Here is a 15,092-nt window from a genome sequence, read left to right on the forward strand (position 1 = left end):
ACTTGTGTTCTCACCTCAATTCCCACATTAGGAATGTAGTATGCTATCGGATGGAACTGACACAGTATGGGTGCACTGAGGTACTGTAAATAGTCTCACAGCAACACAGACTCGGGTTCAGTCCTGACTTCCAAAGTTGTCCATGTGGAGCTTGCACACTCTCCCTGTGACCATTTGGATTATCTGCAGATGTTGTTGTTTTCTCCCACATCCCAAAGGCAGATCTTTGAGAATTGTTTAGTGCGTGGGTGGTAGAAACTGGGGCGTGCTCATGTCAAAAAGTAGTGTGGGGAGAATAATTAATGGGTTTAATGTAGGGTTAGTATAAACGGGTAGTTGATGGCTGGCACAGATTCAACGGGCCAACAGGTATGGTTCCTGTACCTCCCTATGACTTTATGCCTCTACAATCATAAAACTATTTAAAAAATTATTCTGAAGTTGCAACATACAGTACAATAATAACACTAGGAAAGTGAGGTAAAGTGCTCATTATAATTACTAATTCTACCTTTAACCTGACTTATTAAGATAAATGGAAGTTTATTATGTTGGATTCTTCTAACCCTCTCATTTATTAAACTAAATCCACTGCACCAAAAGGATTTTGAATCAGCTTGGTTGCCCAAATATCTGCAACTCTCTAGTTGAAGAATACTTACAGAGGAGTTTTACACCATAGGCTGATGGTAACTTCACTGTGATTTATAGTGAGGTTCATTATTGAACTGACTCATGATCAGTCAAGTCTGCTAACTGCATTTGGCCCACATTTTCAAAAAGCACCATCAATCACAAACTATAGCAGTAGACCTTCAGTTATTTGCACTTTGAAGACTTCAAATCTGGTTTTACCAGTTACTAAACATCATAAAAAATGGTAAACCTTTAATTTTACAGTATTTACCATTCTAATTGAAAGTGATTTTACATTTCGTGTTAAATTTTGCTGATTAGTATGAACAATTTTACAACACACTTCCATGCTGGTGTAGTTTTTAGTATAAAGCAGCTAGGTGTCATACAGCAGAGCTGAGCAAATTGAGTTTGCTCCTTTCTGATACCGTACCTCAGTCACAGAAGAAAGTCTCATTCCATTCCTTTGATCTGGATTAGTTCCCAGAGCTGAAAAACTTTCATCCAATCCACTGCTGCATCAACAAGTCCCAACATAAATACCAACTAGACACCATTTTTTTTAGTGGCCATTGCATATTTTGAAGCTGTTAATACACTTGCATCTTTAGTATGTCTGATAACTGAAGTTCTATTGTATTATAATGCACAACAGAATTAACCACTTTTCGAGAATATTTGGCTCTGTGTACCACAGGACAAATACAAAAATAACACAAGTGCGTTCCTACCATGCCAGATTAATTAAGCACACAGTAAAAACAATACATGGAAACACTTATAAGCAAATGTGTTCATACCACACAGAGTGTAAGAGTGTTCCTACTTGGAAAAAAGTAACATCTTAGAATGCTCTCTTATAAAAGTTCTTTTATCAACCTTAGCAGCATTCGATCATATCAGCAGTCATAACAAATGAAATAAAAGATCTTCTTTGCAATATTAATTTAAACTTTCATCAATTTGATTTTAGTCAGTTAAAAATGAAATGTTATCAAATAACTGATTGTGCAATTTCCCTTTTGAAATTCCACGTAATAAAACTTATTTTTATATTTTGTAATAGCATCAGATGCACTAATCAAATTAAGTTACTTCTTAAAATTTAGTTTTGAACTCTGCTTCAACATTCTGATCCTCTAACTCTACATTCGAAAAATTAAATATTTATAGCTTAAATTATTGTAAGACAGTAATTTATGAACTACATAAAGGAAAATTTACATGATACACTATGTGAGGAGAACACATCACTCATACACCCAGGATAAGAAGCATGGAACCTAAATTCCATTGCTAATTATGTAGTCTCATGCTTTTCATAGTTTCAACAGCCTGACAAACCTGGCTCAGAAAGCCGCCTCTGCTTTGACCTGTTATCAACTATTGTACCATTCAATTTCCTTTGCTGGTCTTCCCAGGTAACTTCTATTGTAAATCAAATGGAAACATAGCAGAAAATACATTTTAAATCTAAAATAAAAGGGTTATTTACTCAGTTAAAAGTTGTAAACAAAGCCATACTTTTGCAAACATATTTGTAGAAGACATGAAAAAATTGTATTCAAAAAGAGTAAAATCAAATGTGTTTCAGTAAGTCACTTTTTTCAGACCCTACAATGATTATAACTAACACTGAAGCAAGAGAATGATTGAAAACAAATCTACTCTTCTGTTGTAACTTTTAACTTGAATAAGAAAGTGGCTCGGTAGCAGGATAGAGATATGTCTCAACCAAAGTAGGTGTAACGCACTCCTTCCCTCTGCTAGCAAGCAGGTTGCCCTTGGGCAAGGTTTAGCACCTGCTTAGCACCCCAACCAGGGTCATATGAAGCCATGGCAACAGGTGGTGGGTGGTCTTATGAGCAACTGGTGCATATCTCAAGTTCTTCTTACACATCCACTGATGCCAGACAGACAATCTCTGAACATTATTGATAATATCTGGGGTCACCTGTCTTGTAGAGATGCTGCCCAGAAGAAGGAATTTTTCTGTAGAAAAATTTGTCAAGAATGATCATGGTCATGCCATACGACACGGCACATAATTATGATGATAAAGGAAATGGTAGGCCTGCTAGAAAAAAATGTAATTCATTATTTTCTCCCTTGTAGTGAGTTCAGAGACAAATTTGTTCAATTTGTTGCCATTATAAAATTTATATGGGCTTCTCAGACATAAGTTTGATGCACAGTACATGTCAATTTCAAGACTATAAACGGGCATCATGAATTAAGGATAATTGCACAGTTCTTTATATTAGGGTTGAGTATCAGTGAATGGCCCTTTAAGTGCAGTGAGTAATCTATTGAGCTCTACCTAAAAAATATGCCACTTGCACCATGATTATATTGGCATGCTTTGAGATTGGGAACCTCAGGTTAGTCTTTGCAGGAACTAAAGGCAAAGTTGGCAACTCTTAAGGTGATGGCAAGCACTGTATTCCCAAAACCCATAGACCCATAGATATACAGGGATACCTGTTCCTATCTCAAAGAGCAACGTTTTCATGAGTTTGGGTTGATTGAGGCAGTTGTGATTGAGATGTATCTCCAAATTCCAGTCACACAAGGGTCCTAGTCTAACCTCAAAATTATTCCAGGCAAATGTTGCAAGATATGAGTATCTCAGTCCACTACTTAGCTGTGCATCAGGGTGGTCCCTGATGTGTCATTTGCATGCAGAGAAGTCTCTCCACTTCTTATTTTCAAACAGCATTTATCCCCATAGAGAATTTTCTGTATTACCAATGTCCACCATACAAATCATGATCAACCTCACTCATAGTTTGACTTGAGCTCCCTTCAGTGTGCAGAACTCCATTTCAAAGTCGTCTTTGTCCATGGGAAGGATATTGTCAAGGTCAATCTCATTGCTACTGGAAGTTTATAAGACGTCTTCATTCACATGGCCCAGCTTCCTGCATTGACAGCACTGCTGTGTCAATATCAAGCACCAAGAGCTTTGCAGTGGATTCTAACTTCTATTCCTGTTGTCACTACAATGAAACCCATGGTGCAAATAAGATCCATATTTGTGGGTACACTACATGCTACCAGGACAGATCAGTTCAAATTTGAGGCATACAGCCAAGAGAGCAGATATCTGCACAAAGAGCAGGCAAAAGACAAGACATCACAGCAACATAATGATTTGGCAGGATGAATGGCAATGCGGCCAGAATATTTACCTGATCCTACCATCCAAATGTTAACTACCATAAAAGAAAATCCCCCATCAAGAATACCATATGGGTTTTTTGTATATCCTATCCTGATGGTATGATTGTCCATGTAGCAAAAATTAGATGAGTAAGGTATTTTCACCAGTGATGAAGGAGCTGAGGGGAGTACAGTTTTCCTGAAAGCCATAGAAATTTTGACTGCCCACCACTGACTGTCACCAGAATGCCATTCAAATGCCCAGCTAACTTTTGTCTACTGCTTATGAATTCTGTAAATGAAAACTACAGGCACCAAAATACAGGCATTTTAAATGTCTGGATGCGAGGTCACATTACAAGATCAAATGAAGAGCATACAATAAGTAGATCTACTCCAAGTATGATTATTGAACTTATTAATCAAAGCAGGTAATACCTCACAAAGATAAAATGGTGCCTTCAAGTGTTCCTACATCCATCAACATACCATCTCAATCAGTGATATGTGAATTATTACAGAATACTGATAGCCTATTGTAAATTAGCCAAAAACACCAGATTCTCATGGTAAGTGGAGCTCTGATCACCTATTGATTTAAACTCCATTCTCAACAGCGATTGTGTATTCCCCCCAATGATACCTTACAGAGTTACTGGGTGGAGTTGTTCGTTGCGCACCAAAAGCAAACGTACTGCCTGAAGCAGTGGTGGGATACAGAAATGCTAACCTCCAAAGTGGGGACATTGTCTCACATTCCACAACTTCAGCCTCTTACAGGGCGAGGTGGGCTGAGATTTTCTGACCTGCCCAACACTTCTATTGCTTCAACACATCCAGCAGCCCATCCATCTGCTTGAATTCTACTCCTGCTTTCAACCAAAAGTCAGCACACTGCTCTATCTGAGCAGCAGTTTCTCTTTGTGGAAAGGCATCTTGACCCAGAGGGCATCTTCTGTCCTCACGTAACAAATGAGTTCATGCGTGGCACATCACTGTTTCTGCAGAACAACATCTCACTGTTGGTGGCATCCCCTCTGCTCATGGCTCTTGGACAACAACAAGTATTCTCCTCTTCTTGGAGAACAGCTATCTACTTACAGTGGGCACTATTTTGTTCTTGGAGAATGGCAACCTGCTCATGGGCAATGAAGAGATTGCCAAGTTGACAACAATTGATTTCACAGGTGACCTTCTTTGTGCTTTGAACAGCTCAAGGAAGGCATCTTTCTTGGAGGGTGACAAGCTAGTCACAGCAACAGGAGGGTAACAATCTGATCACAGCCAGTGAAAGGACTGCAATGATCCTTAAATAGGCTGATCCCTAGCTAGCACAGGGGAGCAGATTTCGATGAGCAGGTAAGATTGACACCGCAACAAACTGAGACAGATGATCCTTGGGTATTTGAGTAATTGTGGTGTGGTGTACTTGGAGAAATCAGTTCACAGGTGACATTTCTCTTCCGCTGAATAGCAAACTCCTTCCATGTAACACAGCTGTGCCTGATGACAGCAATTTTCTCACTGGCGGTAACCACAGTACTCAACATTTTAGGGAAAACGCTGATTCCGGGTGACAGAGGGCAGCTCTAACTGGGTCAAACTGGGCCTGCACGGAGGCAACAAAACTACATATGGCCCTTACTGCTGCCAACCACAGTAGATACAAGAAAATAAAGTTGTTGCCAGGCCTTTGTGCAAAATGAGTAGGTCAGCTGGCATGTCCTTTTTCCTGAGAGAACTGGCCTTTAACATCCACTATACTACTCGCCATCTCATCTTCTTGGTAAGGAAGTACCAAACACCTTGGTGCATATTCATATCAGTCTTCCTATCTGAGGTCCCTTGAGTACTGGCATTTGGAACCACACCTCTGATGGTCTGTTACATCAGATTTCCCACAGCATCCAGTTTTCTCTCCCAGGCCACATGCCTTTTAGACATGGCTTCTTGCACCTTTAAAGCCATTAGCTGGTGCAGTGCTGAGAAAAATAACAGTGTGGTTTACATCATCATCAACATGGGGCAGCACGGTAGCATAGTGATTACAGTATAGGTGACTTGTGTTCAATTCCTGCCACGTTCACCCCGTGACTACGAGGGTTTTCTCCAAGTGCTTCGATTTCTTCCCACATTCCAAAGACCTAACAGTTGGGAGGTTAATGGGTCATTGTAAATTGTCCTCTGATTAGGTTAGGATTAAATCAGGGGATTTCTGGGTGCCGTTACTCGAAGGACTGCAAGGGCCTGTTCCACACTGTGTCACAATAAATAAATGAATAAAGTTATCACATTCCTTTCCTTTCTTCCGCTCCTTCTTATTAACAGTGGACACAGCAGTTGAAACTGGTGGTTTACTACTATAGTCTGTAATGATAAATCACAAGAAAGATGAACAGTATGCCTTGGGATTCTTGGCAAATGGGCCACTGTACGCATAGATAAATGACCATAAGACCATTAGACATAGTAGCATTCAGCCCATCAAAGCGATGAGTGTTGATCGGAGCTGTCAAAATGGGATGGATGAATAAAAAGTGTGAGGTTTGTATAACTATGCCAAAGACATTGTCATATGTCATATTATTGAGGAGCTGCAGCTCTTGCCTTGATATATCTCAAAAGGCCATGGTATCCTATCCTACTCTGATCTATGTTGCATAGAGTATAGCTTATGGAAGTCAGAATCTTTATAACTGCAAATGTCCCTTGCAAATAGTGAACCCACCTCATTGATACCATTAGGGAATAGGTGCAGATGCACACTCAACATTTTAGGAACAGCTTCTTATCCTCTACCATCAGATTTCTAAACGGTATATGAACATAATCTCACTATTTTGCTCTCTTTTTGCACTATTTATTTTAAAATATTTCTTGTTGTAACTATACTGCTGCTGCAAAACAACAAATTTCAAGACAAACTAATGCCAGTCATAATGAAGCTGACTTGGATTCTGATACGCATGACTTCACACCTGACATTACACTGTTCACAAGAATTTATAAGTCTCAGTCAGGAAACTTATGTATTTTCCTAACCGTTGCTGTTCTTTCTTCTTTGACATTCATGGTATCTGTTGGTGCTGTTGGCCTGACCCTGTTGGCCTGTCACCTCACCTGCATGGCTCACTGCTGAACACTCAAAACAGCAACTATCGACACCCATTGAGAGCTATATAGAACAGTATAGCACAATACAGGCCCTTTGGCTCACAATGCTGTGCCGACCTTTTAACCTACTCCAAGATCAATCTACCACTTCCCTCCCACACACACTGTATATTGAAGGACTTGTTGAAATAAAATGCTCTTGGAAATTTCCGTTATGATAGTAATCCCAACTATTTGCAATGACAGGCACAAAGCACCCACATAACAATTTTATAAAGCAACACACACAAATTCTGGAGGAACTCAGCAGGTCAGGTAGCATTTATGGAAATGAATAAATGGTTCATGTTTTGGGCCAAAGCCCTTCTTCAGGATTGGAAAGGAAGGGGGAAGATGTCAGGGGGAGGAAGGGAAGAGGGCAAGGAGGCCAGTTGAAAGGTGACAGGTGAACCCTGGTGAGTGAGAAAAGTCAACAGCTGGAGAAGAAGGAATCTGATAGGAGAGGGAAGTGGACCATAAGAGAAAGGGAAGGAGGAGAGGACCCAGGGGAAGTGATAGACAGGTGAGCATAAGTAAAAGGCCAGAGTAGGAAATAGAGGAAGAAGGGAGGGATTTTAAAAATAATTTTATAAAGCTGCAAAAAGGAGTTAGTGAACCTCTGGGAAAGTTTGTGTAGCTGGTAACCATCCATCTCTCAAATATTTCACATTCTTAATAATATTCATTTGATGCTAAATACCAATATTCAGGAAGATAACAAAATGGGTATATATTAATGATGTCAGATGATACCACAGGAAATTGAATTTACACTGCTACTTTATACAAGGCTATACGATCACATTGGCAGAAAACAAGCAGGTGAGTTGTTAAAGGTCAGCCTGTTAACACCAGGCTGTGATACTAACTTGAATGAATGAATTACATAAAGGTAAATCGTGCTTCTATCACACCAGTGTTAAAACCAATGTAATTTTAACCGGGGCCTGAAGCTAGATGAGAGCTTCCAGTTAATCTGAAACGTCTTCCTCAGTGTCCTCCATATCCATCCACTGAACCCAACATGAATGCATGTGATCTCCTCCCCATCATTTTCTGACCACTGGTGAGTGGTTCTTCGTTATATACTCAGTGGCACTTTATAAGGTCCTGACACACCACTGTCGTAATGCATTGTTATTTGAGTTACTCTTGCCTTTCAGTCAGATGACAATTCTCCTCTGACCATTCTCATTAACAAGGCATTATTGCCTACAGAACTGGCACACACTGGATGTTCTGTGTAAAAATGTCAGGAGATCAGCAGTTTCAGAGATACTCAAACCACCCTGTCTGGCACAATCGTTCCACGGTCAAAGTCATTTCTTTCCCATTCTGATGTCTGGTCTGAACAACAACTGAATCTCTTGGCCGTGTTTGCATTCGTTTATGCATTAAGTTGCTACCACATGATTGGCTCATTACACCCTCATTAATAAGCAGATGTACAGCTAGTACCTAACAAAGTGGCCACTGTCTTCCATTACTGATATCTTCTCAGTGCCTTTCACACCTTTGTTCTTTTGGATAAGCAATATTTGAAGTCACTGCGGCTTTTTACTGTACAAGTTTGGGCAGGAAATGAGTTTACTAGAGCAGTTAGTATGTTATGTTGAAATTGTATAACAACTTGTTTGGAGTATTGTGTGCAGTTCTGGTTACCAACCTACAAGAAAGGTATCAATGAGCTAAAAAGAGTACAGATAAAACTTATGTTGACAGGACTTGAGGAGCTGAGTTATAAGGAAAGGTTGAATAGTTTAGTACTTTATTCCACAGGGTGTAGTAGAATGAGTGGAGATTTGATAGAGGTATACAAAATTATGAGGGGTATAGATAGGGTAAATGCAAGCAGACTTTTCACATTGTGCTTGGGTGAGACTAGAATTAGAGGTCACAGGTTAAGGGTGAAAAGTGAAATGCTACAAGGGAACATGAGGGGGCACCTCTTCCCTCAGAGGGCAGTGAGGCAATGGAATGAGTTGCTGACGTAAGTGGCGGATGTGAGTTCAAGTTCAACATTTAAGAGAGGTTTGGATAAGTACATGGATGGGAGGGGTATGGCAGCTTTCGTCCACGTGCAGGTCGATAGAACTAGCCAGAATAATAATTTGGCACAGACTAGGTTGGCCCAGGGTCTGTTTTTGTGCTGACTCAGTTTCCAGTATGATCAGGATATAATTTTCCATCTTGATAACGAGAAGAGAGGAAAATTTGTGGCACTTACTTTGCTTCCTGTTTCTTGGTTTTCCTGTGGCTCCAGATGAATATAATACTTATGAGATATATTCAAACCTTCGGGAGAAGCGGAGACTGCTGCAGGAGTTTCCTTTCAAGAATGATTAATGAAACAAATGCCTTTGGTATTTTTAACTTCAAATTCACAGGGCATTTATTATTTTGTAAAAGGGATGCCTTATTGCAGAGCAGAATGGAACTGCTCAGTTATTTTCTCAAGCTTATTAATGGTTCCTTTGCTCCATATCTCCATCCTTCTGAAGAGGGACTGAAGAAGATGGTGTCATCTGGTATATATCCCACCGAGCTGATTGTTTATGCTGCCATCCTGTCCTGCTCATCTGTAATTTGAATGTTACCATCTGCTGGCTTATATATCTCTCTAGTATTCAACACCAGACAATGAAAAAGAGTGGAGATTGGAAGGTCCTGTGCTTTTAATTTAGGTGGTGCCTTAACTGAAGCCTCAGCCAGTTTGAGAACAAGTAAAGTTGAAATGGTGCCTTGCAGGAATGGAGAAAGTTCAGATAGGTAAACAAATTCAGTCTAATCTTAAACCTTTCCACACTTCACTCATCTGGGATGAAAGGTGAAGCTGAAATTGTTTGTAATCTGTTTTTATGCTGAATTCTGGCTATATACTTCAAACCTGCTTTCTTCAAATGGTAGACCAAGTGGCAGCTCATAGGATGAACTAAAAATAGGTCAGCAATAATTAAGTCATCCACAGGAGTCCTCACAGAGAGAGTACAGTTCTCAGCACATGAAATGAGTATGTTGATTACATAACTGAACATTTACACTAATCCTATATTTGTTATGCTCTGCACATTCTCATCAGATTCTACCTCTCACCTATTCATTACAGTGGCCGATTACAATACCAGTATGCACACCTTCAGGATGAGGGAAGAAACTGCACAGGGAGAATAAGTAAACTCTGCATAGATGGAAACCAAGGTCAGGAATGAACCAGAATGTTGACTGCTGTGAAGCAATGGTTTTCCTAGTTACACCACTGGGCTGTCTACAGAGCAGTGTGCAATCCACTTCTTTGAAATACTTGTTGGAATGTACTCTGTGAAACCTGTTGGAAATGTAACTAACCATGAGACCCCAAGTCATAGGAGCAGAATTAGGTCTTTAGGCCCATTGAGTCTGCTCCACCATTCCATCATGGCTGATTTATTATTCCTCTCAATACCATTCTTCTGCCATTTCCCCATAGCCTTTGATACCAATACTAATCAACAACCTATCACCCTCGCTATAAATATACCAGTAACTTGGCCTCTATAGCCATCTATGGCAATGAATCCCAGATTCACCACCCTCTGGCTAAATAAATTCTTCCTCATCTTGTTCTGAATGGATATCCCTCATTGTTCTAAACTCCAGTGAATACAGACCTACAGCATTCAAACACACCTCATATATGGCCTTTCATGACTGCATCATTCTCCTGAACCTCCTCCAGACCCCCTCCAATGCCATCACATCCTTTCTTAGGTAAGAGGCCCAAAACTGCTCACGATGCCACACGTGTGGTCTGACCAATACCAAATAAAGCCTTAGCATCACATCCTTGCTTTTATCCACTTGAATTTTAGAGCAGCATTATGATGATGCCTAGATAAATCAGTTTTGTTAGAAAAATTCATTGGAGGGGGGCAGTATTCACTACAATGAGTCAGCTCCAATGCTTCTCTTCAAAATAGTGCTTTGAGATGCACCAAACCAAGCAAACAGGCCATCAATTTATATCTGGAACTTTAACATTGAAAATAATATGTATTAGTAGGTTAATTGGTCACACAGGTGTAATACAGCAGCACAAGCTCATTGGGCCAGCAGGGCCTGTTACAATGCTGTATCTCCAAATAAAAATTAATCATAACCTGATTTGTACTGAAACCAATGTCGAGAACCTTGGTCTGGTCAGGAGAAAGCAATCGTGTTTTGTGCTCTGCTGGAAAACCCATGCTTGTGGATATAGTGGTCTACCAAAGAGATGTGATAGACGAACATCTCATTTGTGAACAAACCCGTTTTGGTCAAGGGATCCCCTCTCCAAATTTCAGCTGAATATTTCTGCATTTGAAAGAACAAATGGAGAATCAGCAAGTGTAATTCTGTGTTCTAGGGACCAGAAAGGGGGATTTTCCTGAACTGCTTAGGACAGCTGTGAGGCAAGGGGTAGTTAGGTCAGTGGCAGGATAGTACTAGAGCTACAAAATTGAAAGCTGATGATGTTACCATAAGGCATAGGAGCAGAATTAGGCCTATTGAGTCTGCTTCACCATTCAATCATGGCTGATTTTATTTTTCAACCTATTTCTCCCACCTTCTCCCATAACCCTTAACCTCTTACCAACAAAGAACTTATCAATCTCTGCCTTAAATATACCCAGTGGCCTCCACAGCATTCTGTAGCAAAGAATTCCATAGATTCACCACGGTCCTTCTGAACTCCATTAGGTATAGTCCAAGGACATCAAACATTTCCTGGAGTTTTTCAAATTGTTTCTATTATATTACTTGATAGGTGTACAATTTCTACAATTTAGGTTTTATGTATATGAAGACAAGTTTCAACTGCAAGAAGAAATAAAACACATATCGAGTGTAATACCTACATACTGCATTATCCAATGATGAATTGGATAACAAAGACTGAGATGAAGATTTAGAGGAGAGTGGTGTCCAATCTTGCACAGTAATGGAAAAAGTATGATTGTGCAATTTATAAACACAAGAAATTCTGCAGATTATATACGCAAGGAAGTCTGCAGATGCTGGAAATCCAAAGAAACACACACAAAACACTGGTGGAACCCAGCAGGTCAGGCAGCATCTATGGAAATTAATAAAAAGTCAATGTTTCGGGCCAAGGTCCTTCATTAGTACACCTGATGCTGGAAATTCTGCAAATGCTGGACGTCCTGAAGAACACACACAAAGTGCTGGAGGAACTCAGCAGGTTGGACACCATTTATGCCTTTCCATAGAGGCTGCCTAAATTGCTGAGTTCCTCCAACACTGTGTGTGTTCCAATTTGTGAAATTAATTTTTCTTTATTTCAAAAGATAGATGAACTATAATACCAACCTATGATGACTACACCTAGACCATCTTTGTTTAATTTGCACCACATTTCTTCAAAGAAGTGTTGTCCTTTTTGCAATGGGAATGAAAACTCCATTGAGAGTTAGGTTGGTGCATGCTGAAAGGATCCCTGATTGAATTTTGGAGTGACGTGAAATGAACCCCAAATGGTTGTCAGGGCCATTTGCATCAGGAAAAAAAATGATTTCTAACTGGATAATGCTGAAATAAACAGCATTATGCAATTGGATTTCTGGAGCAGAGGGAACATGTTGCACAAGACACTGTGTAGAGTTTATGTGCATTTGGGATGAGTACATTAATCTTCAGTGCAGAAGGTAAACGGATTATTTGAACACTGCCTGGCTATGCTCTCAGTGACGCACATGCACCAGTGAAAAAACAGAGCTGATTGCTAACCTATTTCAACCACTTAAAAACCTTTCCTGGTAGCGGTAGAAGAGAAAAACATGACATCCATAAATAAAGATAATAAAAAGTGTACACAGCCATCCATCATCATTCCAGGTACTCTGATAATTGAACATGCTATATAAATTAGTATTACAGTTCATCTGCCTTACAAAATACAGTAAAATAAATTGCACAATGCATCTTAAGCAAAGCATATGCAATCATCATCATCATGAGCCTGCATAAAAGGGATCATTTTTGCATATTCAGCTATTAAAAAGATTAAATTGCACAGATGCACAGAACAAAAACATTTTAAAGATCTAATGTTTTTCTCCTCACTTCGATAGAGTGCTGACACCAATTGAATCACTCATTGCACTGCTCAATCACCATTAGGACTGAGGGTTCCACTCTGAAGCTGATTTTTTTTTTAACAAAAAGGGCATAAGCCTAAAATAGGATTCGGTATAAAATTTGTCAAAACAAAGATAGCAATGTAATACAAAACCATTATGTTAATGATGTACTTCCCAGACAACTTTAAAATGTTAAAATCCTATAGAAGTGCTCACATAACTGACTCTAACTTGTTTTGTTTAAATTTCCTTTATAGGTGATTATAGTCATTTACTTATCTATTCATGATTATAAAAAACATATTTTCTGGAAATATCAGAAAATTTAATATAAAACTTTGCTGATTCTGAAAATACAATGCTCTTCAATTATGTAAATTGTAAAATAGAAGATTAACCAGAGTCTTTAAATAAGTGATTAGTTGTGCAAGGACTGCTGGGGAAAAGAGCTGATTTTATTCAAAGATATATTAATTAGTTCATTAACAATACCTTTGAATCAACACTGGATAAATGATAGCGATCATCAAAGTATTTGGTAAATGAAAAACATTTGTATTTTTGTACTTTACAAGAATCAAGCCAAAGTAAAATCATGACAGGGAAATGCTGGAGGTGTACAATACAGTGATCTGAACCTGATGGAAATAGAAAGCCAGGATTTTTACATGTTTCTTTTCAATATTTGATCAATAGTTGGATGAATACTATTAAGAATAGATGTCTTTTCTCGACATTCTGTCTAGAAATAGAAGAAATACTAGCTTTCTCTTTTGAATGCTGATATATTTTAGATTTCATATTTTGCTGATAGTTTTCCTTATTTTCACATTATGCTATGTAGATGTAGGTCCTCTGTGCAATACATTAAATGTTGTTCATACTAAATCTTGTTAGTAATTCAGCTAGCAAGGGTATAGTTATTAGACTGTCTTACGTCAAAAATCTTACTTTAATGTTATAAAGATTTGTACAGTCCATAATCTACAGATTCAGAATATATATAGAATCAATGTCCTTATTATCAATTGCAGTGAACCACACAGTGACATTTGTGTGGAAATTTTGGAAGGAAAACTTATTACAATAGAAATTTCCCTGTGCTTACAACAGACACATGGGATAGGAGTTTAATTTTTGTTGATCTGGATTCATCAACTCTTATTCCTAAGGCAACAAAATCCTCACTGGCAGAACCGCATGGTGCTAAGGTCAAATGATCATAAATGCCCTTCTATGGGGAGAACAAACCAAATCTCTAAACAGGACAATTAAACTTTGACAGCCAGCTAATCACCTCCCTTCCTGCCAACTCGCCCATGTCTCTGGCTCAGCACTTGCCAAGCCTACCAAAAACCATGAATTTTTTCACAGTATCTCCCGGTTGCCACTCACTTCAACTCTCCCTCTCATTCGGACATGTCCATACATGGCCTCCTCTACTGCCATGATGAGGCCAAACTTCGGTTGGAGGAACAACATCTCATATACCGTCTGGGTAGTCTCCAGCCCCTTGGTATGAACATCAAATTCTCTAACTTCCGGTAATTCCCTCCCTCTCCCTTCCCCATCCCACCTCTACTCTGTCTCCTCTTCTAGCTGCCTATCACCTCCCATGACTCTGCCTTCTTCTACTACCCATAGTGCTTTCCCCTTAGATTCCTTCTTCACCTCTCCTGCCTCTCCCCTCCCTGCTTCCCCTCCCCCAGCCCTTGATCTTTCCTCTGATTGGTTTTCCACCTTCTTTATAGGCCCCCACCCCCTCCTTTAGTCCTGACGAAGGGTCTCGACCCGAAACGTTGACTGTTTCTTTCAATGGATGCTGCCTGACCTGCTGAGTTCTTCCAGCTTTTTTGTACGTCTTGAAAAACCATGAATCATTGGAAATGTTCAACATCAATTGAAACTCAAGTAATTAAAAAGTTGGGAAAAAAAACAAACATCAACTATACATGAGAAAATCTGCAGATGCTATAAATCTAAAGCATGAGACAATGAAGAGTCTCAGCCTAAAACATTGACTGT

The 15,092-nt window shown here is 39.4% G+C and overlaps 1 protein-coding gene across 13 annotated transcripts in view; it reads right to left on the minus strand.

The window, feature by feature from the left end:
• The window catches only part of rims2a (regulating synaptic membrane exocytosis 2a), a 1,025,605-nt gene that overhangs the window by 240,342 nt on the left and 770,171 nt on the right, over nt 1–15,092 (minus strand). Inside the window, exon 23 of one of the 13 annotated variants that reach the window (XM_059971253.1) lies at nt 6,841–6,857. The exons of the other annotated variants lie outside the window; for them this stretch is intronic. Within the exon in view, the coding sequence (XP_059827236.1) occupies nt 6,841–6,857 (17 nt within the window). The remainder of the gene's footprint in view (nt 1–6,840; nt 6,858–15,092) is intronic. 13 annotated transcript variants of the gene reach the window in all.

The sequence above is a fragment of the Hypanus sabinus genome, chromosome 1 (assembly GCF_030144855.1).
Source record: "Hypanus sabinus isolate sHypSab1 chromosome 1, sHypSab1.hap1, whole genome shotgun sequence".
In the NCBI taxonomy this organism is placed as follows: Eukaryota; Metazoa; Chordata; class Chondrichthyes; order Myliobatiformes; family Dasyatidae; genus Hypanus; species Hypanus sabinus.